General features: G+C 46.1%; 1 protein-coding gene across 1 annotated transcript in view; it reads right to left on the minus strand.

The window, feature by feature from the left end:
- Window positions 1-27,589, minus strand: part of LOC116975026 (TGF-beta receptor type-2-like) — a 71,343-nt gene that overhangs the window by 23,983 nt on the left and 19,771 nt on the right. The window contains exons 2-4 of the mRNA XM_033023689.1: window positions 10,545-10,698; window positions 7,302-7,504; window positions 2,171-2,985 (exon numbers count right to left, since the gene is read on the minus strand). Of these exons, the coding sequence (XP_032879580.1) occupies window positions 2,171-2,985; window positions 7,302-7,504; window positions 10,545-10,698 (1,172 nt within the window). The remainder of the gene's footprint in view (window positions 1-2,170; window positions 2,986-7,301; window positions 7,505-10,544; window positions 10,699-27,589) is intronic.

The following is a 27,589-nucleotide window of genomic DNA, read 5'->3' on the forward strand; positions in this document are numbered from 1 at the left end:
TACATAAGGAGCAGAATTAGGCCATTCAGCACATCCAGTCTACACTGCCATTCAGTCATGGCTGATCTACCTCTCCCTCTCAACACCATTCTCCTGCCTTCTCATCATAATCGCTGACACCCGTAGTAATCAAGAATCTATCTATCTCTGCCTTAGAAATATCCATTGACGTGGCCTCCGCAGCCTTCTGTGGCAATGAATTCCACAGATTCACCACCCTCTAACTAAAGAAATTCCTCCTCATCTTCCTAAAGGAACACCCTTTTATTCTGAGGCTATGACCTCTGGTCCTAGACTCTCCCACTACTGAAAACATCCTAGAGCATCCACTCTATCCAGGCCTTTCACTATTCGGTAAGTTTCAGAGGTATCCCCTCATCCTTCTAAACTCCAGCGAGTGCAGGCCCAGTGCTGTCAAACGCTCATCGTATGTTAATCCACTCATTCCTGGGATCATTCTCGAAAAGAGCCAGCACATTCTTCCTCAGATATGAAGCCCAAAATTGCTCACAATACTCCAAATGCGGTCTGACCAGTGCCTTATAAAGGCTCAGTATTACATCCCTGTTTTTGTTTTCTAGTCCTCACGAAATGAATGCTAGCATTGCATTTGCCTTCCTTAATACCGATTTGATTTGCAGATTAACTTTTTGAGAATCCTGCACCAGCACTCCCAAGTTATTTTGTACCTAGCATACCTTACACGCTAGAATATTGGAGGAAAAGGTTCTGAATATCAGGGCACTAATTCCATTCAATTGTTGCTGGAAGGTTGTTTTCCAATTAATTGATCATGTTTCCACTAATGTACATGTTAAGGGTTTTTTGGGGGTGGTTTTATTTTATGGAATAATTACATTATTCCCTGTATCAGGGTGGCACGATGGTGCAGCGGTAGACTTGCGGCCTTACAGCGCTTGCAGTGCCTGAGACCCGGGTTCGATCCCAACTACGGCTGCTGTCTGTACGGAGTTTGTACGTTCTCCCCGTGACCTGCGTGGGTTTTCTCCGGGATCTTCGATTTCCTCCCACACTCCCAAGACGTACAGGTTTGCAGGTTAATTGGCTTGGTGTAGTGTAAAAATTATCCCTAGTGTGCGTAGGGTAGTGTTAATGTGCACAGATCGCTGGTCGGTGCGGACTCGGTGGGCCGAAGGGCCTGTTTCAAGGCTGTATCTCTAAACTAAATTAAATTAAAGAAGGACCTCGACCTGAAACGTCGCCCATTCCTTCTCTCCAGAGTTGCTGCCTCACCCGCTGAGTTACTCCAGCATTTTGTGTCTACCTTCGATTTTACCAACAGCTGCAGTTCTTTCTTAAAGAAAGTGATGGTTGATTTTTTGTGAATGAAAGCATTGATGGAAACAGGAGGGAAAACCAACACCAATTAACCAATAGAGGGCCAAAATCACACAAGGTCCACATTTCTGATGACTACTCAATATGAATGCTTGGATGGTTTATGTAACAGGAAAATATGTAAAGACAGAATTAAGATGCAGTATGTCCCCTTCAATAATGGACCAAAATGTTATCATATCATTTCTAGGCTTATACATGAAATGACCTGTTGGTGTAAAATGTATTTGTTATTTATGACATGTAGTGTAGGAAGGAACTGCAGATGCTGGTTTAAACCAAAGATAGACACAAAATGCTGGAGTAACTCAGTGGGACAACCAGCATCTCTGGAGAGAAGGAATGGGTGATGTTTTGAGTCAAGCCCTTCCATCACCCATTCTTTCTTTCCAGAGATGCTGCTTCTCCCGTTGAGTTACTCCAGCAATTTGTGTCTATCTTCCGACACATATCTTGACATGGGAAATCAAACACCCTGAATAATTCCACTATACCCAGTTTCCACCGATCAGGTACGGTACTGCCTATTATTGCTTTTGATTGCAAACGTTTCGTGCAAAATTCCCTGCAAAGTAGAACTGGAAGTGAAAAGGCACAAGTGGAATCAAACTCAGCTTTGTGCTGGATTTGTGTATCTGCCACAATGAACATCAGCGACATTTAGAACTGAACACATAGGAATGAAAGTATTTTTCAAAATGCCCTTTTTTTTGTTTCATTATAACGGGGGTGTCTTCAATGCCCAAACTGCCAACCTCCCACCTCACCTGGGCAGTGCATTCCTTTGATTTGAATTTCACGTCAGACTCACCTGCCCGCTGTTGGCAAAGTCATCAGCTGTCAGAGTGGGGTCAAGCCTTAGAGCCAGCCCAAAGTCGCACAAAATGCACTCTTTTTTGTTGCTAACGAGTACGTTTGTGCTCTTTATGTCTCTGTGAGATATAGGAATCTTTGGTGTTCTGCAGGCAGTGTAATCGCTGTGCAGGTGCGCAATGCCGTTTACCAGGGAGCCCGTCATCACATACATCTCTGCCCAGGTCAGAGTGTGAGTGGTGAGGAAGTCTTGCAGGTTCCCCGTGCTGTGGTAGGCTGTGATGAGCCAATATTGCTTTTCTAGTCCTCTTCCCCTCTCCTCAGCTGTGAGAAACTGAAGAACACTCTCGTGTTTCAGATCAACATCGGAAAATATCCTCTTTTCGCCTCTCCACGATATGTACTCTTCACAGGGGAAGATTTTGACTGCGACGGTCTCGTACTGCCCCGAGGCGCAATGTTTGAGCTTTGCTCTCCAGACCTCCGCGAACCTCCCTTTGCCGACCACGGCGTCCAGCTCGATGGGCAACAGCTCGGTGTTGTGGTTGATGTTATTGGCACAGGTCACACTCATGTCAGAGTGACTGTCGCCCGGCTCCACGGAACCTTTGCCCTCGTACCCGCCGCACTTCCTGTTGGCCGTTCGAGGCTGGGCTCGGCTCTCCACCTCTGGCCAATCTTGGGTCACTTTTCTCTGTTGGCGAGTGCGGAACAGGTAAAATGCCATGGTCACCATGAAAGCGATGAGGGTGGGAGGCAGGAGACTCAACACCGCCACAGGAAGGACCTCATTGTTTTGAGGAACAGGATAATCTGGAGCAAGAAAAACATGCCACCGTTAAAAGAGTGCCCTGTTCCGTGGGTAAATCACAATTATTTAATGCACTTTTTTAACACACCTGATCCAGAGAATGAAATGGTGCCATGGTTCAATGGAGCACCATCACTGTTTGAACTTCCCAGATGTCAGGATTTTCATATCAGGGAGGTTCTACTGCAGTTGTACAGGGTCTTGGTGAGACCACACCTGGAGTATTGCGTACAGTTTTGGTCTCCAAATCTGAGGAAAGACATTCTTGCCATAGAGAGAGTACAGAGAAGGTTCACCAGACTGATTCCTGGAATGTCAGGACTTTCATATGAAGAAAGACTGGATAGACTCGGCTTGTACTCGCTAGAATTTAGAAGATTGAGGGGCGATCTTATAGAAACTTACAAAATTCTTAAGGGGTTGGACAGGCTAGATGCAGGAAGATTGTTCCCGATGTTGGGGAAGTCCAGAACAAGGGGTCACAGTTTAAGGATAAGGGGGAAATCTTTTAGGACCGAGATGAGAAAAACATTTTTCACACAGAGAGTGGTGAATCTCTGGAATTCTCTGCCACAGAAGGTAGTTGAGGTCAGTTCATTCGCTATATTTAAGAGGGAGTTAGATGTGGTCCTTGTGGCTAAAGGGATCAGGGGGTATGGAGAGAAGGCAGGTACAGGATACTGAGTTGGATGATCAGCCATGATCATATTGAATGACGGTGCAGGCTCGAAGGGCCGAGTGGCCTACTCCTGCACCTATTTTCTATGTTTCTATGTTTCTAAGGGGCAATAGTTAGACATGCAGCACACATTTAATGTGATGGCCCTTTATCTCAGCATCACCCACCCACACATGGAACATCTGAGTTTAGCGATTCACAGAATACATATTGAATGCACCATGCTGACTGCTTGAACCAATACTGAAGAATATATAAACGGTATCACAGGATAGAAAGTTCTGAGAAATAGTTTAAAAAAAGCTTTACCATGAATGAACTATCTGGTCAAGAGCAGAACGTGACATTAAATGATCCGCTGCCAGAGAAGAGTGAAATGAGAGGAATCTTTGTTCTCTTTCCATTGTCAATCCGAAACTCGTACAAGGGGTTTCCTTATATGGTGGAAAACATTTTTTTTCAAATGCAAGTTTGGTGGAAGGGCTTGAGAGGAGGAAATGTCAATATTTACTTTACTGTAAAGCTCTTTTCCATAAACTCTTGGCCCCGAGTAGACTTCAGGAAGTTCTGCTGCTGCTGCTAATATGCAATCTCACCGTGTTCCATCCAGCCCATATGGACTAGTCTCTGCTGGCTCCTGGGCGGAACACTTACTCAGAATTCTCCTCATTGTGTTTTCACAATCTGTGATCTTACCTCTCACACTCTCCTCCCACTTTGCTACCTTACAGAATACTGAAAGGCATAGATTGAGTGGATGTGGAAAGGATGTTTCCACTGGTGGGAGAGTCTAGGACAGGGGTGGGGAACCTGCGACCTTAAGGCTGCATGCGGCCTTCTAGGCCATTAAGTGCGGCCTTTTGAATGAATCCAAATTTTGTAGAACAAATCCTTTTATTTTTATTAATATGTTTTTGTTCGACTTTTATTATTTTTATTTTAATCTTAAAATGAACGTATTTAAAATACCAAAGAGTAAAAGAAGATTCAACAAAATAATCTTCTCCGCACGAAAAATGCTTTTTTGCCTTTCAACCACTTATTGCTGCCAATCTACATTCTCCTGCATAACCCAAATCAAGACGCCCTTAAGGTCACAAATGATGGATACCCATCTAGAAGATCATCTGAAACTGCGTACCTCCATGTTGCAACCAAATATTCAAATGCTTTCCCACAAAAAGCAGTCACAACAAAGTCATTAACTTTAGAACAAAGTTAGTTAACTTGAGAATGAACACATTTTTTTCATTTTATTGAAGTTAGTACATAGTTAGATTTTTACAAAATAATGTACATTTTGAAGTACAGGTACACAACCTTTTATCCGAAAGCCTTGGGACCAGACACTTCTCGGATTTCGGAATTTTTCGGATTTCGGAATGGAAGATTTTTAGCGTAGATTAGGTAGGTAGCGCGGGCGGCTTGAAAAGTCTGGAGCGGCTGCCTCCTCCCCGGAGACCGGGGAATCATTGTAAATCATTGCTTAAATGTTAGTCAGTTAGTTTGGAGGGATTTTATATGGTGGGGGGGTGAAAGGTGAAACTTTAATTCTTAGTCCCCTACCTGGTCGGAGAGGCGGGGAGCGGGCAATGCCTTACCGGGTCGCCGTGCAGTAAGCTCCGGAGCGCTGTGGCCGCCGACTCCCAACATCGCAGAGCTGGGGCTGCGGGCGTCCGGCCGCGGGTGGCGCCGGTTGGAGCTCCGACCCCGGCGAACTCTACCCCTGGCTGCGCGGCGCTCCAAATCTAGCACGGCCCGCGGCCGGACGCCCGCAGCCCCAGCTCCGTGATTAAGGGCGTCTTGTGACCTTAAGGGCGTTTCCCCCTTCACCCCCTCCCCCTCCCCCTTCACATAAAAGCCCTCCAAACTAACTGGCTAACATTTAAGCAATGATTTACAGATGTTTAAGTGTCTCCCCGGTCTCTGGGGAGGAGGCAGCCGCTACAGTAGTACAGACCTGGGTTGACTGTGGGTCGTTTCGGGTCAAGTTTGGCGCCAAACGCGAGCTTTGGTGTGCAGACGACATCCTGGAAAAAATGTCTGGTTTTCGGAGCTTTTCGGTTTCCGGAACTCCTATATATCGAATTGAAGTTTCTTGGATGCGGCCTTATTAAAATACAGCTAACTTAAAGCGGCATTCCAACATGAAAAGGTTCCCCACCCCTGGTCTAGGACCAGAGGTCGTAGCCTCAGAATTAAATGGCACTCTTTTAGAAAGGAGGTGAGGAGGAACTTCTTTAGTCAGAGGGTGGTGAATCTGTGGAACTCATTGCCGCAGAGGACTGTGGAGGCCAAGTCAGTGGATATCTTTAGGGCATAGATAGACACATTCTTGATTAGAATGGGTGTCAAGGGTTATGGGGAGAAGGCAGGAAAATGGGATTAGGAGGCAGAGATCAGCCATGATTGAATGGCGGAGTAGAGTCGATGGGCCGAATGGCCTAATTCTACTCCTATAACTTGTGAACATTAATCCTCCAGGATTTTCATACAGCTCCTGTTCTGGTTCTCTGAACAAGTAGTCACTGTGCATTTTAGCAGCTAGGTTCCAAGCTCTTTAGTTTCATCTGCACCACTCATTCTCCTTTAAGACATTCCTCATAACTTCTTTTATCAGCCTCAATATTTGTGTGTAATGTTCAGTCACCTTTGTTCAATAATGGTCATGCAATGGAGCACTTTAACTGTGTTAGTGCAAGTTGAATTGAATAAATAAATGTTATTAGCCAAGTATTTATACATACAAGGAATTTGACTTGGTGCTTTGCTCGCAAGTAACAACACGATATACAGTAGACAATTAAAAAACAAAACATTTTTACATTGTTGTAAGTGGCAATCGCACAAGAGGAATATTATCCTGCTTTTAAGCTGGCTTTTGTGCAATGTAAGCTGTGTGCTAGAGTCCTAGTCATGGATTCATACAGCACAAAAACAGGCCCTTCAGCCCAACTCCTCCATACCGACCAAGATGCTCATCGACACCAGTCCCATTTGCCAATGTTTGAACCACCTCTTTCTAAACGTCACCTATCCTTGTACCCATCCAAATATTGTCCCTTAAATGTTGCTACAGTAACTGCCTCAACTACCTCCTCTGGCGGCTTGTTCCATACACCCACCATGGAAAAAGTTGCCTCTCAGACTCCTATTAAATCTTTTCCCACTCACCTTGGACCAATGCCCCCCTGGGTCATGAACATGTGGTGAATCTGTGGAATTCTCTGCCACAGAAGGTAGTTGAGGCCAGTTCATTGTCTATATTTAAGAGGGAGTTAGATGTGGCCCTTGTGGCTAAAGGGATCAGGGGGTATGGAGAGAAGGCAGGTACAGGATACTGAGTTGGATGATCAGCCATGATCATATTGAATGGCGGTGCAGGCTCGAAGGGCCGAATGGCCTACTCCTGCACCTATTTTCTATGTTTCTATGTTTCTATGACCTGGTTTAATTCCTGATAAAACAAACAAATGAATGAAAATTGGATTTACAAAATTAACAAATAACGTTGCCCGTTTGTCACTTGTCTTGCAGGAACTTATTCATTTTCTGGTGGACAGAAGAAGTGTGGGATGAGGGAAAGATAAATGATGCAAAGACGTCGGAGAAGATTCTTACAAGGAATAAAGAACTCACCATTGAGATCAGCTTCAAAGATAAGTTTGTCATTGCATTCCTGTTCGTTGGTGCAGCCACAGACGTAGACCGCCCCCTCGCCGGCCGGGAGCTCCGTCATTACGCAAACAGTCGTGTTGTAGGTGCTGATGACCACGTTCTCGACCGGCAGATGAGGATAGTGGCACATGGTTTGAACACTGATGGACTCATTGTTCTTCCTCCTGTGGAAACAGGCAATGGTTTATCGCAACCTTGGGGAACATGAACTGGAAGCATCACATCAATGCTCCACTTTTTCTCACATGCAATCCTGTCATAGTTATAGAGTGATACAGCATGAAAACAGGCCCTTTGGCCCAACTTGCCCACACTTGCCAACATGTCCCAGCTACACTAGACCCACCTGCCTGCTCTTGGTCCATATCCCTACAAACCTGTCCTATCCATGTACCTGTCTTTGTAACGTTTTGATGAAAGACGTTTTGCAAATGGAACGCAATTGTTGCAGGAATTCTGCCGGGTGCTTCCTACAGCAGGAAGGTGGTAGGACAGCAGGGAAGCTCTCAGCCCTCAGTGTCTGTGGAGTTTTCGGGCATAGTGGGCTGTTGCCACGAGTGGGAGAGTGGAGGGCACTGGCTCAGAATAAAAGGACGTACTTTCAGAATGGAGATAGAAACATAGAAATTAGGTGCAGGAGTAGGCCATTCGGCCCTTCGAGCCTGCACCGCCATTCAATATGATCATGGCTGATCATCCAACTCAGTATCCCGTACCTGCCTTCTCTCCATACCCTCTGATCCCCTTAGCCACAAGGGCCACATCTAACTCCCCCTTAAATATAGCCAATGAACTGGCCTCGACTACCCTCTGTGGCAGAGAGTTCCAGAGATTCACCACTCTCTGTGTGAAAAAAGTTCTTCTCATCTCGGTTTTAAAGGATTTCCCCCTTATCCTTAAGCTGTGACCCCTTGTCCTGGACTTCCCCAACATCGGGAGCAATCTTCCTGCATCTAGCCTGTCCAACCCCTTAAGAATTTTGTAAGTTTCTATAAGATCCCCTCTCAATCTCCTAAATTCTACAGAGTATAAACCAAGTCTATCCAGTCTTTCTTCATAAGACAGTCCTGACATCCCAGGAATCAGTCTGGTGAACCTTCTCTGCACTCCCTCTATGGCAATAATGTCCTTCCTCAGATTTGGAGACCAAAACTGTACGCAATACTCCAGGTGTGGTCTCACCAAGACCCTGTACAACTGCAGTAGAACCTCCCTGCTCCTATACTCAAATCCTTTTGCTATGAAAGCTAACATACCATTCGCTTTCTTCACTGCCTGCTGCACCTGCATGCCCACTTTCAATGACTGGTGTACCATGACACCCAGGTCTCGCTGCATCTCCCCTTTTCCTAGTCGGCCACCAGATGAGGAGGAATTTCTTTAGTCAGAGGGTGGTGAATCAGTGGAATTCACTGCCACAGACGGCTGTGGAGACCAAGTCTTTGGGTATAAGTTGATAGGTTCTTGATTAGTGAGGGCATCGAAGGTTACGAAGTGAAGGCAGGAGATTGGGAGGGAGTAAAAGATCAGCCATGGTGGAGAAGTCTCGATGGGAAGAATGGAATAATTCTGCTCCTATGTCTTATGGTCTAACATTTAGCAAATCGTGTATGGCTGTTCAAGTAACTGAGTTCAAGTGAGAGTCAAAGCAAGTTGGAAAGGCTTTCCATATTATCATTTTTAAAAGTATTTTTGATCAGTTCAACAGGTTACCCCAGCCCACTCCGCAGAGTTTCTGGGTGTACAGACATTGCCTTCCTTCCTTTCTTTACACAGTATAGTTCTTTCCAGGTGATATCAGAACATTTTCAGATGTTCAGAACATCTTCAGAATGGAGATAGGGAGGAATTTCTTTAGAGAGAGGGTGGTGAATCAGTGGAATTAATTGCCACAGACAGCTGGGTATTGGGTATGTCATTGGGTATAAGTTGATTAGTGACGGCATCGACGGTTACAAAGTGAAGACAGGAAAATGGGGATGAGAGGGGGAGAAAGATCAGCCATAATTGAATGGTGTCGAACGACGGAAGACCCAGTGTGGGGGGATCGCCGTGAGGGGGGGGGGGGGGGGGTGAATACAAAGATGGACCTGCCACAGGATACTTTGTAACTGCGGCGCCCTTTATGTAGCACCTCTTTGCATACCTTGGGTATGCAAATCAAAGCATATCACTGTGACTCGTCACATGTGACACTAAAGTATCATTTATTTAATTGTAAGTTCTTGAGTTTTGTTCCCATATTAGGAATTTACATGCGCTCTGAAACTACTAGGTCAGGACTACATTGTTGGCTCATTTGAAACATTCTGGTAGACGGAACATTCTAGTTGGCAGCAATTTACCATTAATGTATTTTGTTTCAACTTCAGATAACAGGAGTTTCAGAGACTAAATCCAATTTCTGATTAATAAGTTCTAGTGGGGACAATGGGCCTCGTTAAAACATCTTCCTGCAGCCGCCAGTTTAATGTAAATATCTCTGCAGAAAGGAACTACATTCATATTGAAGAAAACGTTAGTGTCTGAGTAGCTCCATCACAAGCTAATCATAACAACCATAATAAGTAGTGCGGACTTAGATAAAAGGCTGTGGGCTGATAAAGACAAAACTGTGGGGGGGGGGGGGGGGGGAGGGGGAGGATGGGCAACCAGGGGAAGGGAGGGGTAGGGGAAATGAGGGGAGGGGAGGGGGAAGGAGGGGAGGAGAAGGGGGAGGGAGGGGAGGAGACTGGAGGAGAGGGGGTACAGGGGAGGGGAGGGGAGGGGGAGGGGAACAGGGGAGGGGGAGGGAGTCGTGGGGAAGGGAGGGGGAACGGACTGGAGTAGAGGGGAGGGGGGAGGGAGGGATAAGGGAAGGTAAGGGAGGAGAGGGGAGGAGAGGAGAGAAGAGGGGAGGAGAGGAGAGGGGATGGGGGAGCAGGGGAGGGGATGGGGGGAGGGGATGGGGAGGGGAGCAACGGAGGGGGGCGGAAGGGAGGGGATGGGGAACAGGGGAGTGGATGGGAGGAGCAGGGGAGGGGATGAGGGGGAGCAGGGGCGGAAGGGAGGGGATGGGGAACGGGAGGAAGTGGGTGTTTTGCAGCAGCAGTAAAAGGTTATGCTTAGATTTGCATCTGTGGAAAATGACAGCTCACCATATTTTCAGATGATTCAAACACAAGCCATACTGGCAGCAAATGTAAAACTACAATTAATACTTACCATATGGCCACACAGATTTCCTCTGAGCTTTCACAGTAGGAGTTCAGTGTACAGTTGCTGTAGCACACTTTGTCCTCGCAGATTGGGTTAGAGTAGTCACACCACTTGCACAGGTTCGTCTCCACGAAACTCGCGATGACAAGGGAATTCACAACTGCAAAACAAAGCACTGCTAACTTCCAGAAACAGGACAAGCACACACAGTCTCTCAGCACGGGATATATTTAAACCAGAGACTCCCAAACATCTTGCATCCTTCACCCATCCGGATTGAATACCCCTGTGTGACGGTCTGATCCACTACCTAGGGCCAGTCAGGGCAGGCTGCAAACATCAAGGACGGCACAGTGGTGCAGCGGGTAGTGCCGCTGTCTCCTCAGCAACAGAGACCCAGGACCAATTCTGACCTCGGACGCTGTCTGTACGGAGTTTGTACGTTCTCCCCATGACCGCGTGGGCTTTCTCCAGCAGCTCCGGTTTCCTCCCACGCTCCAAAGACGTGCGGGTCTGTAGGTTTTGAGAAGGAACTGCAGATGCTGGAAAATCGAAGGTGGACAAAAGTGCTGGAGAAACACAGCGGGTGCAGCAGCATCTATGGAGCGAAGGAAATAGGCAACGTTTCGGGCCGAAATCCTGAAGAAGGGTCTGAAGTAGGGTCTCGACCCGAAACGTTGCCTATTTCCTTTGCTCCATAGATGCTGCTGCACCCGTTAAGTTTCTCCAGCACTTTTGTCTATCTCCGGGTCTGTGGGTTAATTGGCCCTCTCAAAACACCCACTCCCTACACACTCCCTATTTACATAGTCCCCAGTGTGTAGGGAGTGGATGTTTTGAGAAGGCGAAATATCTTAGAACTAGTGTGAACGGGCGATCGATGGTCAGACATGGCAACGTTGATAGTTCAACGATTAGTCAAGTCAAGTTACATTTATTTATATAGCACATTTAAAAAACAACTCTCGTTGGCCAAAGTGCTTTACATTTGTTATAAGAATAGTATAAACAAACAAACTACATACATATATACACATGTAACCCTCACTCAGTGGACGTCAGGAAAGGCTTGGGCGTGTAGATAAGTTTTTAGTCTTGACTTAAAGTAGTTGATGGAGGGGGCAATTCTGATGGGAAGGGGGATGCTGTTCCACAGTCTAGGGGCTGCAACCGCAAAGGCACGGTCGCCCCTGAGCTTATGCCTAGACCGCGGGATATTCAGCAGCCCCAAGTCGGCCGATCTGAGGGGCCTGCAGGTGGAGTGGTGGGTGAGAAGACTTTTAATGTAGGAGGGCTTTGTAGACATAGAGGAGTGTCTTGAAATGTATACGGAACCGCACAGGGAGCCAGTGGAGAGAGGCCAGGATCGGGGTGATGTGGTCCCTTTTTCGGGTGCCCGTCAGGAGTCTCGCTGCGGCGTTTTGGACCAGTTGCAGGCGGGACAGGGAAGATTGGCTGATGCCAGTGTTAAGAGAGTTGCAGTAATCTAGGCGGGATGAGATAAATGTGTGGATGATCTTTTCGAGGTCATCAAAGTGGAGGAATTGTTTTATTTTAGCTATCGTCCGAAGCTGAAAGAAGCTAGCTTTTACCACGGCATTGACTCGTTTGTCAGATTTCAGTGCTGAGTCAAATATCACGCCGAGGTTTTTGACGTGAGTCAAAAGAGTAAGTGGCATGTGGCAACGGTGGCCACGTATGCTAACAGGTGACAACATGTGCTAACATGTGGCAACGTGTCACCATCGATGGTTTAATGGGCAGAGTTAAGTAGCATGTGGCAACTGTGCCAACATGTGTCAACATGTGGCACCATCAATGGGTGAGTGCATGCTTTAGACCTGCCCCTCATCTCAGTAGCAAAGGTGATGACGGAGAACAAAAGATGAAAGGAAATGTAAGAATAGGCTGGAGAGATTTGTGTCTACTTTTAGAATTTCAGACACAAAACAGTGAATGTATAGTTGAAACATTTTTTTATAAAATTAACAGGAAATGTGTTTGTATCTCAGTAATCAGCATTTATCCAACGTATAATATAAAGTTTTTTGCTGTCAAATGGATTCACCCAATATAAAGAACATGAGTTTCCAATGCAATGTAGCACCTGGAATAATGCAAAATAAGATCTCAACATCATCAACATAACAACAATGAAACACACCAGAAATCCTGCAATTCCTCAGGAGAAATCCTTCTAATAAAGAATAAAACCTTTTCAGTTCTCCACGTCTGCTAATCTGTTATGGCTATCAAAACACTCGGGGATAAAATTGGTCTCGTGCCAATTACACAAAATGGGCTCACAGCAAAAATCCAGCCCATTTTATGAAGTGCCCGAAAACTCTTTTACATTGAAGCCAATGGATAATTGGGTACTTTATAAAATGGGCAGATACTACTCGCTGTGAATTCAATGTAAAGGAAAAGTACATGGGTAGTTCAGGCAGCTGGTTTGCTGAGATCTGGTTTCACACTGCTGCTGAAAGCCAGGCCAGGCCAGCCATCCTGCATTTGTCTTCAGGGCTCGACTTGAACCTTGCCTGATTCCCGCAGTTCTTGGGAGGAAATCAGACACGGTTTTGCATTAGCGGTTTCGAAGAGAACCGTTAAACAGTATACGGGGGTACGATTGACTAAATTAGATTGTGGTCTTTTGTCAGAAGGGACATTAACTTCTTGGGATAAATGTTCCACCCTGCGCCACCTCCCCCTCCCTCCCTTCTCCTCCTTCCCTTCTCCTCCCCCACCCCCACCCCCACCACTGTATTCTGACTGCCACATCATTCACATTCATTCTAATTAAATCCAGATGATGCCCCTGCAAATTAAGCCTTCGATGATTTAATGAAGCTGCACAAACATAAAAAGAATGATTGTGCAGTTATGAAAAGTTCCAGATGTCACTGAGGCAAATCCAAAACATCAAAATTTCAAACTTCAAAAACTCTGGATGAGACCACGATGGAGTGAAATGAAACTGATCAAAAACAGTTCATTTTCCCCCAACTCACGTTGAACTTCTGCCTTCCTTTCATAAACCAAATCTAATCGTGGATTATGTTTCGTAACAAAAACATGAAATAGGGACTGTTGCCAAAGTTTACATAAACATTCTCTTTGCTTAAACCAAAAAGTGTATGAATTAGCAGCCCCACAACGTACATATTAAGTAGCAAATAAACTAATGCATTGAAGCCAGAAGTGTTGCATTTACTTCAGATGGAATTGCCATTCAAAACTAATTTCCTAAATAAACCTTTGTTAAATGGATAAATTTACCATAGTACTTATTAAATTATAGTTAAACAATAAGACAGTCAACCCCTTTTCCTGGGTAGAAATGTCAAAGACTAGAGGGCGCAGCTTTAAGGTGAGATGGGTAAAGTTTAAAGGAGATGTGCGTGGCAAATTTTTTTTTACACAAAGGGAGATGATGGGTGCCTGGATCGCGCTGCCAGGGGTGGTGGTGGAGGCAGATACGATAGTGGCGTATAAGAGGCTTTTGAATAGGCACATGGATATGCAGGGAATGGAGGGATGTGGATCACATGCAGGCAGATACGAGTTGGTCTTGGCCATCATGCTCAGTACAGGCAATGTGGGCTGAAGGGCCTGTCCTATGCTGTACTGTTCTATGTTCTACTGTTCTATTTTATAATGTTGCCATTGTGATCATAATGTGCCATGAACTGCACTCTATCCCTGCAATGCAGACAACGTGTTGTACAGAGCCCTAGTGAGACCACACCTGGAGTATTGTGTGCAGTTTTGGTCCCCTAATTTGAGGAAGGACATTCTTGCTATTGAGGGAGTGCAGCGTAGGTGTACATGGTTAATTTCCACGATGGCGGGACTGTCATATGCTGAGAGAATGGAGCAACTGGGCTAGTACACTCTGGAGTTTAGAAGGATGAGAGGAGATCTCATTGAAACATATAAGATTATTAAGGGTTTGGACACGCTAGAGGCAGGAAACATGTTCCCGATGTTGGGGAAGTCTAGAACCAGTTTAATAATAAGGAGTAACCCATTTTGGACGGAGACGAGGAAACACTTTTTCTCACAGAGAGTTGTGAGTCTGTGGAATTCTCTGCCTCAGAGGGCGGTGGAGGCAGGTTCTCTGGATGCTTTCATGAGAGAGCTACTGTAGATACTGTAGATAGGGCTCTTAAAAATAGTGGAGTCAGGGGATATGGGGAGAAGGCAGGTACGGGGTACTGATTGGGGATGATCAGCCATGATCACATTGAATGGCGGTGCTGGCTCGAAGGGCCGAATGACCTACTCCTGCACCTATTGTTTATTGTCTGTTGTTCAAAAGGGAACTGCAGATGCTGGAATATCGAAGGTACACAAAATTGCTGGGGAAACTCAGCGGGTGCAGCAGCATCTATGGAGCGAAGGAAATAGGCGACGTTTCGGGCCGAAACCCTTCTTCAGACTGTTGTCTATTTGAAAGGTCACAGAGTCTGGTCAATGCCTCAGTGGAGGTGTGGGGCAACAGAGGAGAGGGAGTGCAGTTAAAACTGGTGCACATGGTGATGCAGGCAAGTGTGGGTGCTCACCTGATGATAGAAAATAATAGTGTGAATCTGCTGCAAGTAACTTGGAAATCTTACACAATGTCACGGCTTATAGCTGTGGGAAATGATGCAAAATCAGATGCAGCCTTGCAGAATACTGAACCATAAAGCAGAGGGGTTCATCACACAGAAACATGACTCTGTTTCTTAGATCCAGATTAGTTTATTGCCATATACATACACCAGGCCTGTGATGAAATTCCTTATTCGCATGAAGCTGACAGATCTTGGTCCACAATGCCGACTGGCCCGCTGTATGATTGCAGCATTTTCTAACTCTGATCTTCAGTCTCCAGTTATTCGTGACCAGGACTCCAAAGACTTTGGCTGACTTCAATGATATGATCTCACATTGTGGTAACTATCTGCACGTTTGTTTTTGTATTTCTACCAGATACGTGGAGTTGTTTAAATATCGGCTGCAAGAAATGATTGCCCCATTGAGCGTTTACCCTCCATGGCCACCCGCCCACCTTCTAGCCTTTGAGCAGGTGGATCTCCAGCTGCAAGGAGAGGTGTGGGGAAGCCATTACTACAGAACGCTCCCCCTCATCTCCTCTAAGCCGTGCATGCCTGCCATACGGCAGATAACTGTTGAGGCTCTATAAGGTGCTGGTGAGGCCGCATTTGGAATATTGTGAGCAATTCTGGGCACCATATCTGAGGATGTGCTGGCTCTGGAGAGGGTCCAGAGGAGGTTTACAAGAATAAACATAGAAACATAGAAAATAGGTGCAGGAGGAGGCCATTCGGTCCTTCGAGCCAGCACCGCCATTCATTGTGATCCTGGCTGATCGTCCCCTATCAATAACCCGTGCCTGCCTTCTCCCCATATCCCTTGATTCCACTAACCCCTTAAGCTCTATCTAACTTTCTCTTAAATCCATCCAGTGATTTGGCCTCCACTGCCCCCTGTGGCAGGGAATTCCACAAATTCACAACTCTATGGGTGAAAAAGTTTTTTCTCACCTCAGTCTTAAATGGCCTCCCCTTTATTCTAAGACTGTGGCCCCTGGTTCTGGACTTGCCTAACATTGGGAGAATTTTTCCTGCATCTAGCTTGTCCAGTCCTTTTACAATTTTATATGTTTCTATAAGATTCCCCCTCATCCTTCTAGACTCCAGTGAATACAAGCCTAGTCTTTTCAATCTTTCCTCATATAACAGTCCCGCCATCCCAGGGATCAATCTCGTGAACCTACGCTGCACTGCCTCAATCACAAGGATGTCCTTCCTCAAATTAGGAGACCAAAACTGTACACAATATTCCAGATGTGGTCTCACCAGAGCCCTATACAACTGCAGAATGATCCCAGGAATTAGTAGGTTAACCTATGATGAGCGTCCGTCGGCACTGGGCCTGTACTCGCTGGAGTTTAAATGAGGGGGGACCTCATTGAAACATAGAATAGTGAAAGGCTTGGATAGAGTGGATGTGGAGAGGATGTTTCCACTAGTGGGAGAGTCCAGGACCAGAGGTCATAGCTTCAGAATTAAAGGACATTATTTTAGAAAGGAGACGAGGAGAGTTTTCTTTAATCTGATGGTGGTGAGTCTGTAGAATACATTGCCACAGAAGGTTGTGCAGGCCAAGTTAGTGGATATTTTTAAGGAAGAGATAGATAGATTCTTGATTAGTACGGGTGTCAGAGGTTATGGGGAGAAGGGGGTTGGGAGGGAGAGATAGATCAGCCGTGATTGAATGGCGGAGTAGACTTGATGGGCCGAATGGCCTAATTCTACTCCTATTCCTTATGACATGATCTTATGATACACAATGTCTACTCATTAACAAGCTACAGATTGTGTAAGCATCTATCTGTTCCATGCCCTCTTCCTTCACGATAGCACCATCTTCATGCCTTTCTTCTCTGCATTTGCCTAACTGGGTGCCTCTCCACTCAAACCTCAGGACGTTTGTCACAGCTGGGACTGAAGTAACCCTTTGGTGGGACCAGACATATTGTGTCAGCTGAATCATCACCTGCGATGATGGCCAGAATGGTATCAAGATAGACAGAGTTGACGTGGATAAGCTTTTCCCATTTGAGAGTAGGGAAGATTTCAAACAAGAGGACATGACTTGAGAATTAAGGGACAGAAGTTTAGAGGTAACATGAGGGCGAACTTCTTTACTCAGAGAGTGGTAGCTGTGTGGAATGAGCTTCCAGTGGAAGTGGTGGAGGCAGTTTCGATTTTATCATTTAAAAATAAATTGGATAGGTATATGGACGGGAAAGGAATGGAGGGTTATGGTAGATGGGACTAGGGGAGAATAAGTGTTCGGCATGGACTAGAAGGGCCGAGTTGGCCTGTTTCCATGCTGTAATTGTTATATGGTTATATGGTTATATGGTTATATGGTTAACAATAGACCATACTCCAGCAGGCATGGTGCGATCTGAATTTGTGTCTAGGCATCTTTGCTCCAAACCCTGGCTGCTGGTCATCATTCCACCCAAGAGAACTAATAAAGTCCAAATAACAAGTTAGTCCGAGTATCTTCTGAAATAAGGAAAATGCCAGAAAATAGACACAAAATGCTGGACTAACTCAGCGGGACAGGCAGCATCTCGGGAGAGAAGGGATGGGTAACGTTTCGGGGCGAGACCCTTCTTCAGAAGGAAGATCTCGACCCGAAACGTCACCCATTCTTTCCATCCAGAGATGCTGCCTGTCCCGCTGAGTTACTCCAGCATTTTGTGTCTATCTTTAGTTTAAAGCAGCATCTGCAGTTCCTTCCCACACAAATGCCAGAGAATGTTGGGAAGATTCTTTAAAATAATTCTCACTATGGTCTTCGGGTCAAGTTCCAAATTGATTCTGCTGATTGATGGGGAGTCTGAGTCGTGTATCACAGTATCTGGCAGCCCCTTTCTCCTATTGCTTATTTTCCTTCAGTGAATGAGATGAGAAGGGACCTAGAAAAACAAATCTCGAAGTTGTGAACTTCCTGTCTTTGCATACTGTATGAAACTATAGTAGTTCCTTCATGATATTCTGCATGTGACAAACTATTCCTGCAATAAGGCATATTCTGCAAGTTAAGAATTATCATATATTCCATGCAATTCATAAAGATGATAGTTTTGACATTATTTCTCTTTGATTGCTTGAGCTACAATGGGCCACGACATGGTTATCAGGCACTATACACTAACACCACTATGTATAAACCCAAAACACTGAATGCATAGACAGACACTGTAAATGCATTCAGAGCTTTGCATCGCTTTCCTTTGTATATTTTTCTTAGTATGCAATAGTTTATTTTTGAAATTGAAAAGATCCTTTCTCCCTACAGATGCTACTTGACCTTTGAAAGTCACATGGGTATGCAGGGAAGGAAGGGATGAGGATCGCATGCAGGCAGAGGAGATTAGTTTAACTTGGCGTCAGGTTCGGCACGGACATTGTGGGCCGAAGGGCCTGTTCCTGTGTTGTACTGCTCTATGTTCTATATTCTGATGATCACCACAAACTCATGAAACATAGAAACATAGAAAATAGGTGCAGGAGTAGGCCATTCAGCCCTTCGAGCCTGCACCACCATTCAATATGATCATGGCTGATCATCCAACTCAGTATCCTGTACCTGCCTTCTCTCCATACCCACTGATCCCTTTAGCCACAAGGGCCACATCTAACTCCCTCTTAAATATAGCCAATGAACTGGCCTCAACTACCTTCTGTGGCAGAGAATTCCACAGATTCACCACTCTCTGTGTAAAAAATGTTTTTCTCTTCTCGGTCCTAAAAGACTTTCCCCTTATCCTTAAACTGTGACCCCTTGTTCTGGACTTCCCCAACATCGGGAACAATCTTCCTGCATCTAGCCTGTCCAACCCCTCAAGAATTTTGTAAGTTTCTATAAGATCCCCCCTCAATCTTCTAAATTCTAGCGAGTACAAGCCGAGTCTATCCAGTCTTTCTTCATATGAAAGTCCTGCCATCCCAGGAATCAGTCTGGTGAACCTTCTCTGTACTCCCTCTATGGCAAGAATGTCTTTCCTCAGATTTGGTGACCAAAACTGTACGCAAAACTCCAGATGTGGTCTCACCAAAACCCTGTACAACTGCAGTAGAACCTCCCTGCTCCTATACTCAAATCCTTTTGCTATGAATGCTAACATACCATTCGCTTTCTTCACTGCCTGCTGCACCTGCATGCCTACTTTCAATGACTGATGTACCATGACACCCAGGTCTCGTTGCATCTCCCCTTTTCCTAATCGGCCGAAGGGATTCTCTGACGTAAAGCCTGTGCAGACACACAAGCCAACGGTAATTCTGGACTGTGAAGATGACAAATACAAAAGATACAAAATGCTGGAGTAACTAAGCGTGACAGGCAGCATCTCTGGAGAGAAGGAATGGGCAACATTATGGGTCGAGACCCTTTTTCTGCCTGTCCTGCTGAGTTACTCCAGCATTTTGTGTCTAACCGATTTAAACCAGCAGCTGCAGTTCTTTCCTACACAAGTACATGGATTTCTATGAGCTCAAAAGGCAATCACTGGAAAGGGCTGGGCATCGACTGGAAGATGTCAGTGGAATTATTTCCTTTATCAGTATATACTCCGCAACATTTTGTTTTGGAATTGTGGCCATTTCAGGCCTGCCTACTCACTGACAGGAACATGGATCATATCCTGAGCTGCATTCATTCCAGGCCCCGTGAATCTGTAAGTGGAACTTTGCCAAATCATTGGGTTTTCAATAACAGATACCATTTTTAGAAATTTCTAGAAACCCTCGCTTTTTCTTCAGGCTGCAATCTCAACCTGGTTTCTTATCGTTCTCATGGCTTGCAAAGGGGTTGCCAAGTCGCACGCTGTACACCCCCACCTCACTGAGAAAGGGAGGGTCTGTTCTCCTTCTTCCTCCCATTTGACCCACAGAATCCAATTCAGCATCTAGAAACATAGAAACATAGGAAATAGGTGCAGGAGTAGGCCATTCGGCCCTTCGAGCCTGCACCGCCATTCAATATGATCATGGCTGATCATCCAACTCAGTATCCTGTACCTGCCTTCTCTCCATACCCCCTGATCCCTTTAACCACAAGGGCCACATCTAGCTCCCTCTTAAATATAGCCAACGAACTGGCCTCAACCACCTTCTGTGGCAGAGAAATCCACAGATTCACCACTCTCTGTGTGAAATTTTTTTTCTCATCTCGGTGCTAAAAGACTTCCCCCTTATCCTTAAACTGTGACCCCTTGTTCTTGACTTCCCCAATATCGGGAACAATCTTCCTGCATCTAGCCTGTCCAACCCCTTAAGAATTTTGTAAGTTTCAATAAGATCCCCCCTCAATCTTCTAAATTCTAGCGAGTACAAGCCGAGGCTATCCAGTCTTTCTTTATATGAAAGTCCTGCCATCCCAGGAATCAATCTGGTGAACCTTCTCTGTACTCCCTCTATGGCAAGAATGTCTTTCCTCAGATTAGGAGACCAAAACTGTACGCAATACTCCAGATGTGGTCTCACCAAGACCCTGTACAACTGCAGTAGAACCTCCCTGCTCCTATACTCAAATCCTAGTGTGTATGAAGGAACTGCAGATGCTGGTTTACACCGAACATAGACACAAAATGCTGGAGTAACAGCGGGATAGGCAGCATCTCTGGAGAGAACGAATGGGTGATATTTCGGGTCGAGACCCTTCTTCAGATTCAAGAAATGTCTTGACCTGAATGTCCTCCATTCCTTCTATATAGAGATGCTGCCTATCCCGCTGTTACTCCAACAGTTTGTGTCTATCTTCAGCATCTTGTGTCAAGTTTCAGATCATATCTAGGACTCTTCTTCTTAGACAGGTTTTTCCATTACAGATCTGGGGTCTGGAAGATGTGTACGATACTTTGAAACATGGGGTCAGGGTTGTAAACCATTACCGCACATACTTCACAGAGCAATGACAAATAGGTCCAAGATATTGGAGACAAGATTCTGCTGCACAGATGAAGCACACACAAATAAACATACACATGCAAAGTACACTCACACACACACACACATACATACACACACAGCTAGAGTAACTCAGCAGGTCAGGCTGCATCCCTGGAGAGCATAGATAGGTAATGTTTCATGATGGGAACCTTCTTCAGACTTATTGGGGGGGGCTGTGAAAGCTGGACGAGAGAAGTGAATGAGGCAGGACAAAGCCTGGTGAGTCATAGGTGGATACCAGAGATAATGGAGACACAAGGGTCCCGACACGAAACGTCCTCTGTCCACTCCCCCCAGATGTTGTCTGACCCGCTGAGTTCCACCAGTGCTTTGTGTGTTATGGGAGATAAATATCCTGGAGATGAATATTCATAAATGCAAATTAATACGTTAGGTGCGGGAACATGGGCCTCTTTAAATAGGAAGTTACCATTAAACCAACTCTCACCAACTTCTACAGATGCACCAGAGGATCCTCGATTTACCTACTCTGGGCAAGAGAGTCTGTGCATCTACCCGATCTATTCCTCACATGGTTTTTATACAGGATCTCTATCAGGATGAATGAGATCCTGTATAAAATTATATAAAATCATGAGAGGAATAGATCGAGTAGATGCAGTCTCTTGCCCAAAATAGGCGAATCGGGAACCAGAGTACATAGGTTTAAGGTGAAGGGGCAAATAATCAATAGGAATATGAGGGGTAACCTTTTCACACAAAGGGTGGTGGGTGTCTGGGACAAGCTACTAGAGGAGGTAGTTGAGGCTGGGACTATTTGAGAAACATGTGAACCAGTTTGACAGATACATGGATAGGGCAGGTTTGGAGGGATATAGACCCAATGTAGGCAGACAATAGACAATAGACAATAGGTGCAGGAGTAGGCCATTCGGCCCTTTGAGCCAGCACTGCCATTCAATGTGATCATGGCTGATCATCCCCAATCAGTACCCTGTTCCTGCCTTCTCCCCATATCCCCTAACTCAGCTATCTTTAAGAGCCCTACCTAGCTCTCTCTTGAAAGTATCCAGAGAACCGGCCTCCGCCGCCCTCAGAGTCAGAGAATTCCACAGACTCACAACTCTGTGTGTGAAAAAGTGTTTCCTCATCTCTGTGCTAAATGGCTTACCCCTTATTCTTAAACTGTGGCCCCTGGTTCTGGACTCCCCTAACATCTGGAACATGTTTCCTGCCTCTGGCGTGTCCAAACCCTCAATAATCTTATATGTTTCAATAAGATATCCTCTCATCCTTCTAAATTCCAGAGTATACAAGCCCAGCAGCAGGTGTGACTAGTGTACCTGGGACATGTTGGCCGGTGTGGGCAAGTTGGGCTGAAGGGCCTGTTTCCACACTGTATCACTCTATGACTCTAGGATGTATCACAGCTTGGTTTGGGAATAGCTCCATCCAAGACCGCAAGAAATTGTAGCGAATTGTGGATGTAGCCCAGACCAACCTCCCTGCTATTGACTCCATTTATATGTCTCGCTGCCTCGGCAAGGCCAGCAGCAAAATCAAAGATGATCCGCTCCCAGGCCACTCCCTCTTCTCCCCTTCCCCATCAGGCAAAATGTATAGAAGGCAACTGAATCATCCTACCACAACCAGAGAGTATGGCTGAACTACTATCTAAATAATTGGTGAACCTCAGTCTATCTTTTTTGCTGGACTCTGCTGGCTTCACCTTGCACTAAACGTTATTCCCTTATCATGGATCTATACACTGTAAATGGCTCGATTGTAATCTTGCTTTGTCTTTCTGCTGACAAAAGCTTTCCACTGGACCTCGGTACGATATGGTAGAAGTTTATTTATCCCGGGAGGGAAATTGGTGCCAACAGTCATAAAACACAATATGATTCATGAAACATGACATTAAAGTGGCGAGTGGGAAGTGCAGGATCGAGGAAGTGCAAAGATTGGGGAGGGGGGAGGGGAGTCAGTCTACCCCACCACCGAAGGGGGAGTTGTACAGTGTATAGACAATAGACAATAGACAATAGGTGCAGGAGTAGGCCATTCGGCCCTTCGAGCCAGCACCGTCATTCAATGCGATCATGGCTGATCATCCCCAATCAGTACCTCGTTCCTGCCTTTTCCCCATATCTCCTGACTCCGCTATCTTTAAGAGCCCTATCCAGCTCTCTCTTGAAAGCATCCAGAGAACCAGCCTCCACTGCCCTCTGAGGCAGAGAATTCCACAGACTCACAACTCTCTGTGAGGAAAAAGTGTTTCCTCGTCTCCGTTCTAAATGGCTTACCCCTTACTCTTAAACTGTGGCCCCTGGTTCTGGACTCCCCCAACATCGGGAACATGTTTCCTGCCTCCAGCGTGTCCAAACCCTTAACAATCTTATATGTTTCAATAAGATGCCCTCTCATCCTTCTAAACTCCAGAGTGTACAAGCCCAGCTGCTTCATTCTCTCAGCATATGACAGTCCCGCCATCCCGGGAATTAACCTTGTTTGATAGCCACAGGGAAAAAGGATCTCCAATGGTGTTCTGTGCTGCATCTTGGTGGAACCAGTCTGTTGCTGAAGGTATGGATCAGTGTGTCATGGAGGGGGTGAGCTGTATTGTCCAAGATGCTCCGCAGTTTGAGGAGGATCCTCCCCTCCAAGACCACCTCCAATGAATCCAACTCTGCCCACAGGACGGAGCCAGCCTTCCCGATGAGCTTGTTGATTCTGTTGATGTCCACGTCTTTCGCCCTGCTGCCCCAGCACACAACACAGTACTTGTGACAACAAACTAAACTGAACTCAAAGCTTAGGTAGATTATTGTGTACAATTCTGCACACAAGTCTGTGAAGGATGTTCTTTGATAACGATCTTCACTATCTACCAACCCACCGACTTTAGTTTCTGCCGGGTGTAAGGGTTCCTGCCACATCCCAAATACCTGCTTGGTGATGGGAGAATGAGCTGCTGCAAACTACCCCACCTTAGTTGGGTGGAAGGAGATTGGAGGAGTTGGCCACATGGTTCAAAGGTTCAAAGGTTCAAAGGTTTCTTTATTAGTCACCTACACCAGTGGTGTGGTGAAATGCTTGTTGCCAATGCAGCACATAAAAAAAGAATACAAACATGACAATAATAAAGAAATTTAAACATAAAATACATCCCTCCACAATGGTTCCCATTATGAGGGAAGGCACAAAGTCCAGTCCCATCCCCATATCCACCCATAGTCGGGCCTATTGAGGCCTCCACAGTTGCCACAACGGAGGCCCGATGTTCCAGGCCGTTCTCGCCGGGTGATGATGCTCCGGCGTCGGGAGAATCCTCTCAGCGGCTTGGGAACCCTGGAACGGCTGCTTCCTTACTCTAGACCGCGGCTTCCGAAGCCGACAGGCCGCGCTGGATGGAGCTCCACCACTGGCCATCTCACCGAGAGATCTCAGGTTCCCGATGTTAAAGCCAGTGCCGCCGCCCGCAGCTGGCCGCTCCACAGTCCCGCAGCTCCGCGATGGAAAGGTTACAGGTAGAAAAATGGGGAATGGGATTGGTGAATGTCACGGTCACTTCCCAGATACACCTGGCAAATACATCTTTTCCGGAATTCCATGTTGTAATCCTTCGGATCTGGGCCTTGGTGTCATTTGCTCTCATGATGCTACGAGATGCTCCCGGGAGTCTGTGGCCCTTGAGAAGCCGGGCGGAGGGTCCCCGGGTCGGAGATCGCGGCTTCAAGAGGGGGCCCGTCGAGCCGATCCCGCGACCGAATTCAATGTCCGTGGCTTCAGGGTGAGTCCACTGAACCAGTCCCCGTGGTCGCACTGAAAGCCCAGTGAAGTTGAGCTTCAGGGGAATTGTGCAGGAAGGAAGTGCAGATGCTGGTTTAAATCAAAGATAGACACGAAAAGCTGTAGTAACTCAGTGGGACAGGCAGCATCTCTGGAGAGAAGGAGTGCGTGACGTTTCGGGTCATTTGTTTCATCACCCAATCCTTCTGAGCTTCAGGAGAGTCTGACCCTCACGGCCGAACAGAAGACTGTCGGGTCGCAGCCTGCAGGAGGAGGTCGCCAAGCTAGGCTGCGACCCGACAGTCTTCTGTTCGGCCGTGAGGGTCCGACTCTCCTGAAGCTCAGACAGACACAAAATGCTGGAGTAACTCAGCGGGACAGGCAGCATCTCTGGAGAGACCATGACATTCAAAGCCGGTTGCGATGCTAGTTGAAGGTGGTTGCCAGAGGTTGCAGGTGGTTGCCGGAGGTTGCAGGTAAGACCTTCCACTACTTGCAACCTCCGGCAACCTCCGGCAACCACCTTCAACTAGCATCGCAACCGGCTTCGACTAAAAAATTACCGATTTTTAAAACGGTAACCTATTTTTAGTCGCGGCCGTTTTTGAATTTTTTGAAATAATCGCCGGAACATAGAAGAAGCGGAAACCACTTTCGACCATTAGGGAGACTGACAAAAACCTCCGGGAACCGCACGGAAACCTTGGGTGGGGCGCAAAGTCTCCAGAGGTTTCCGTTCAGGTTTCCTAAGTGGGACAGGGGCAATTACTCACCTTGGAACTGGCCCTCACTGGCATTATTCTGAAGCCGCACCAGTGAAGTCCACTCAACACGTGGTCCAGTGGGTGCCCGTCAAACATTGCGCAATTCGGTCATGATAGATGATAGGAGCAGAATTCGGCCCATCAAGTCTACTCTGCCATTCAATCATGGCTGATCTATCTCTCCCTCCTAACCCCATTCTCCTGCCTTCTCCCCGTAACCCCTGACACCTATTTGCCCCCCTCCTCCCCCCAAAACACGTTATAAACAGACTGCATCTTGTGCATGAAGTGTGAGCCGCTGTTGTGAAGGGAAGGACTTTGGCCCTTTTCCCAAGCGATGCGATTTCTTCTGGAAATGATCCCCATGGAGGGGGGGATATTGAAAACGTTTATAACTTTGTCGTCACCCTTTACATGGCGACTCTTGCACACACGTCCTGTACGCAAAACAAAGAATCTCACTGCACCAAGTACATGTGACAACAGAGTATCAATCAATCAAAGGGAAATATTTTCTGGCAGGGAAAACAACACCAAGAGACTGGCAAAAGGCTCATTTCAGTGCCCTTGTGCCAGATACCTGCAGAGAACTTACTATTTGGGTTACGTTGCAGCTGGAATGGTGGGTGGAAATTGGCCTCAGTTACTCCAGTTTTATTGGACCAATTGAGGCACTCTCTCTCGTTTCACCGATGTTTTGAAATCGTGTTTAACAATTGGTTTGAATTTATCATGAAGACAATAGACAATGGACAATAGACAATAGGTGCAGGAGTAGGCCATTCGGCCCTTCGAGCCAGCACCGCCATTCAATTAGATCATGGCTGATCATCCCCAATCAGTATCCCGTTCCTGCCTTCTCCCCATATCCCCTGACTCCGCTATTTTTAAGAGCCCCATCTAGCTCTCTCTTGAAAGCATCCAGAGATCCGGCCTCCACCGCCCTCTGAGGCAGAGAATTCCACAGACTCGCCACTCTCTGTGAGAAAAAGTGTTTCCTCGTCTCCGTTCTAAATGGCTGCAAACAATATCTATAACAATGATTTAGGCCGAGCAACGACTGTTTCTGAATCTTTTGATCCCACTGTATAAAATTTAATTGCTGAACATTATTGTGTTAAAATTAATGTGAGACCATGAAGGAGCATGAAGTTAGTTAGTCCACAGTAATGAGCTTAATATTACATGGTTAGAAGAAGAGGGAGTGGTCTGTGTGGGCACAATATCTCTCACCTCTGGAGACAGCATCATTGCCACAAGCAAGTCCTAAACCACCAGGCAACTTTGAAAAACACTATATAATTGAAAATAAAATTTAACAAAAATGCCCCATTTACTTGTTTATTCTTTTCTTAGTTATGCCTCTGTCCCACTTAGGAAACCTGAACGGAAACCTCTGGAGACTTTGCGCCGCACCCAAGGTTTCCGTGCGGTTCCCGGAGGTTGCAGGTGGTTGCCGGAGGTTGCAGGTAGTGGGAGCAGGTAGGGAGACTGACAAAAACCTCCGGGAACCGCACGGAAACCTTGGGTGGGGCGCAAAGTCTCCAGAGGTTTCCGTTCAGGTTTCCTAAGTGGGACAGGGGTATTAAGCTTAGCTTCATCTGCCTGCCTTGGTTTTATCTTTATAAATTTAGAAAGAAAATGTATGTAAATTTATAAAGAAAAAAACCAAGGCAGGCAGATGAAGCTTCGGAAAAGAATAAACAAGTAAATGGGGCACTGATGCGTACAGATGTGTAAAAAGAGGGACAGTCTGCTGGTCCACATACAGATGTGTACAGAGGGTCACTGCTTAAGATCCACATCCAGATGTGTGTCTCCTCCAGAAAGACATTAATTAAAGTGAAATCAGTGGGTTTGTTTCTAATTCATTCACAAACGCTCTCTAAACTCACGCACACACTTTTCCGATATCAGTTCTGATATAATTATTGCTGTGTGCATGCAACTTTCAGGAATTCTGTGGACAAAGGATTTACCGAGCAGCTTA

This window comes from Amblyraja radiata, chromosome 7, assembly GCF_010909765.2.
Source record: "Amblyraja radiata isolate CabotCenter1 chromosome 7, sAmbRad1.1.pri, whole genome shotgun sequence".
In the NCBI taxonomy this organism is placed as follows: domain Eukaryota; kingdom Metazoa; phylum Chordata; class Chondrichthyes; order Rajiformes; family Rajidae; genus Amblyraja; species Amblyraja radiata.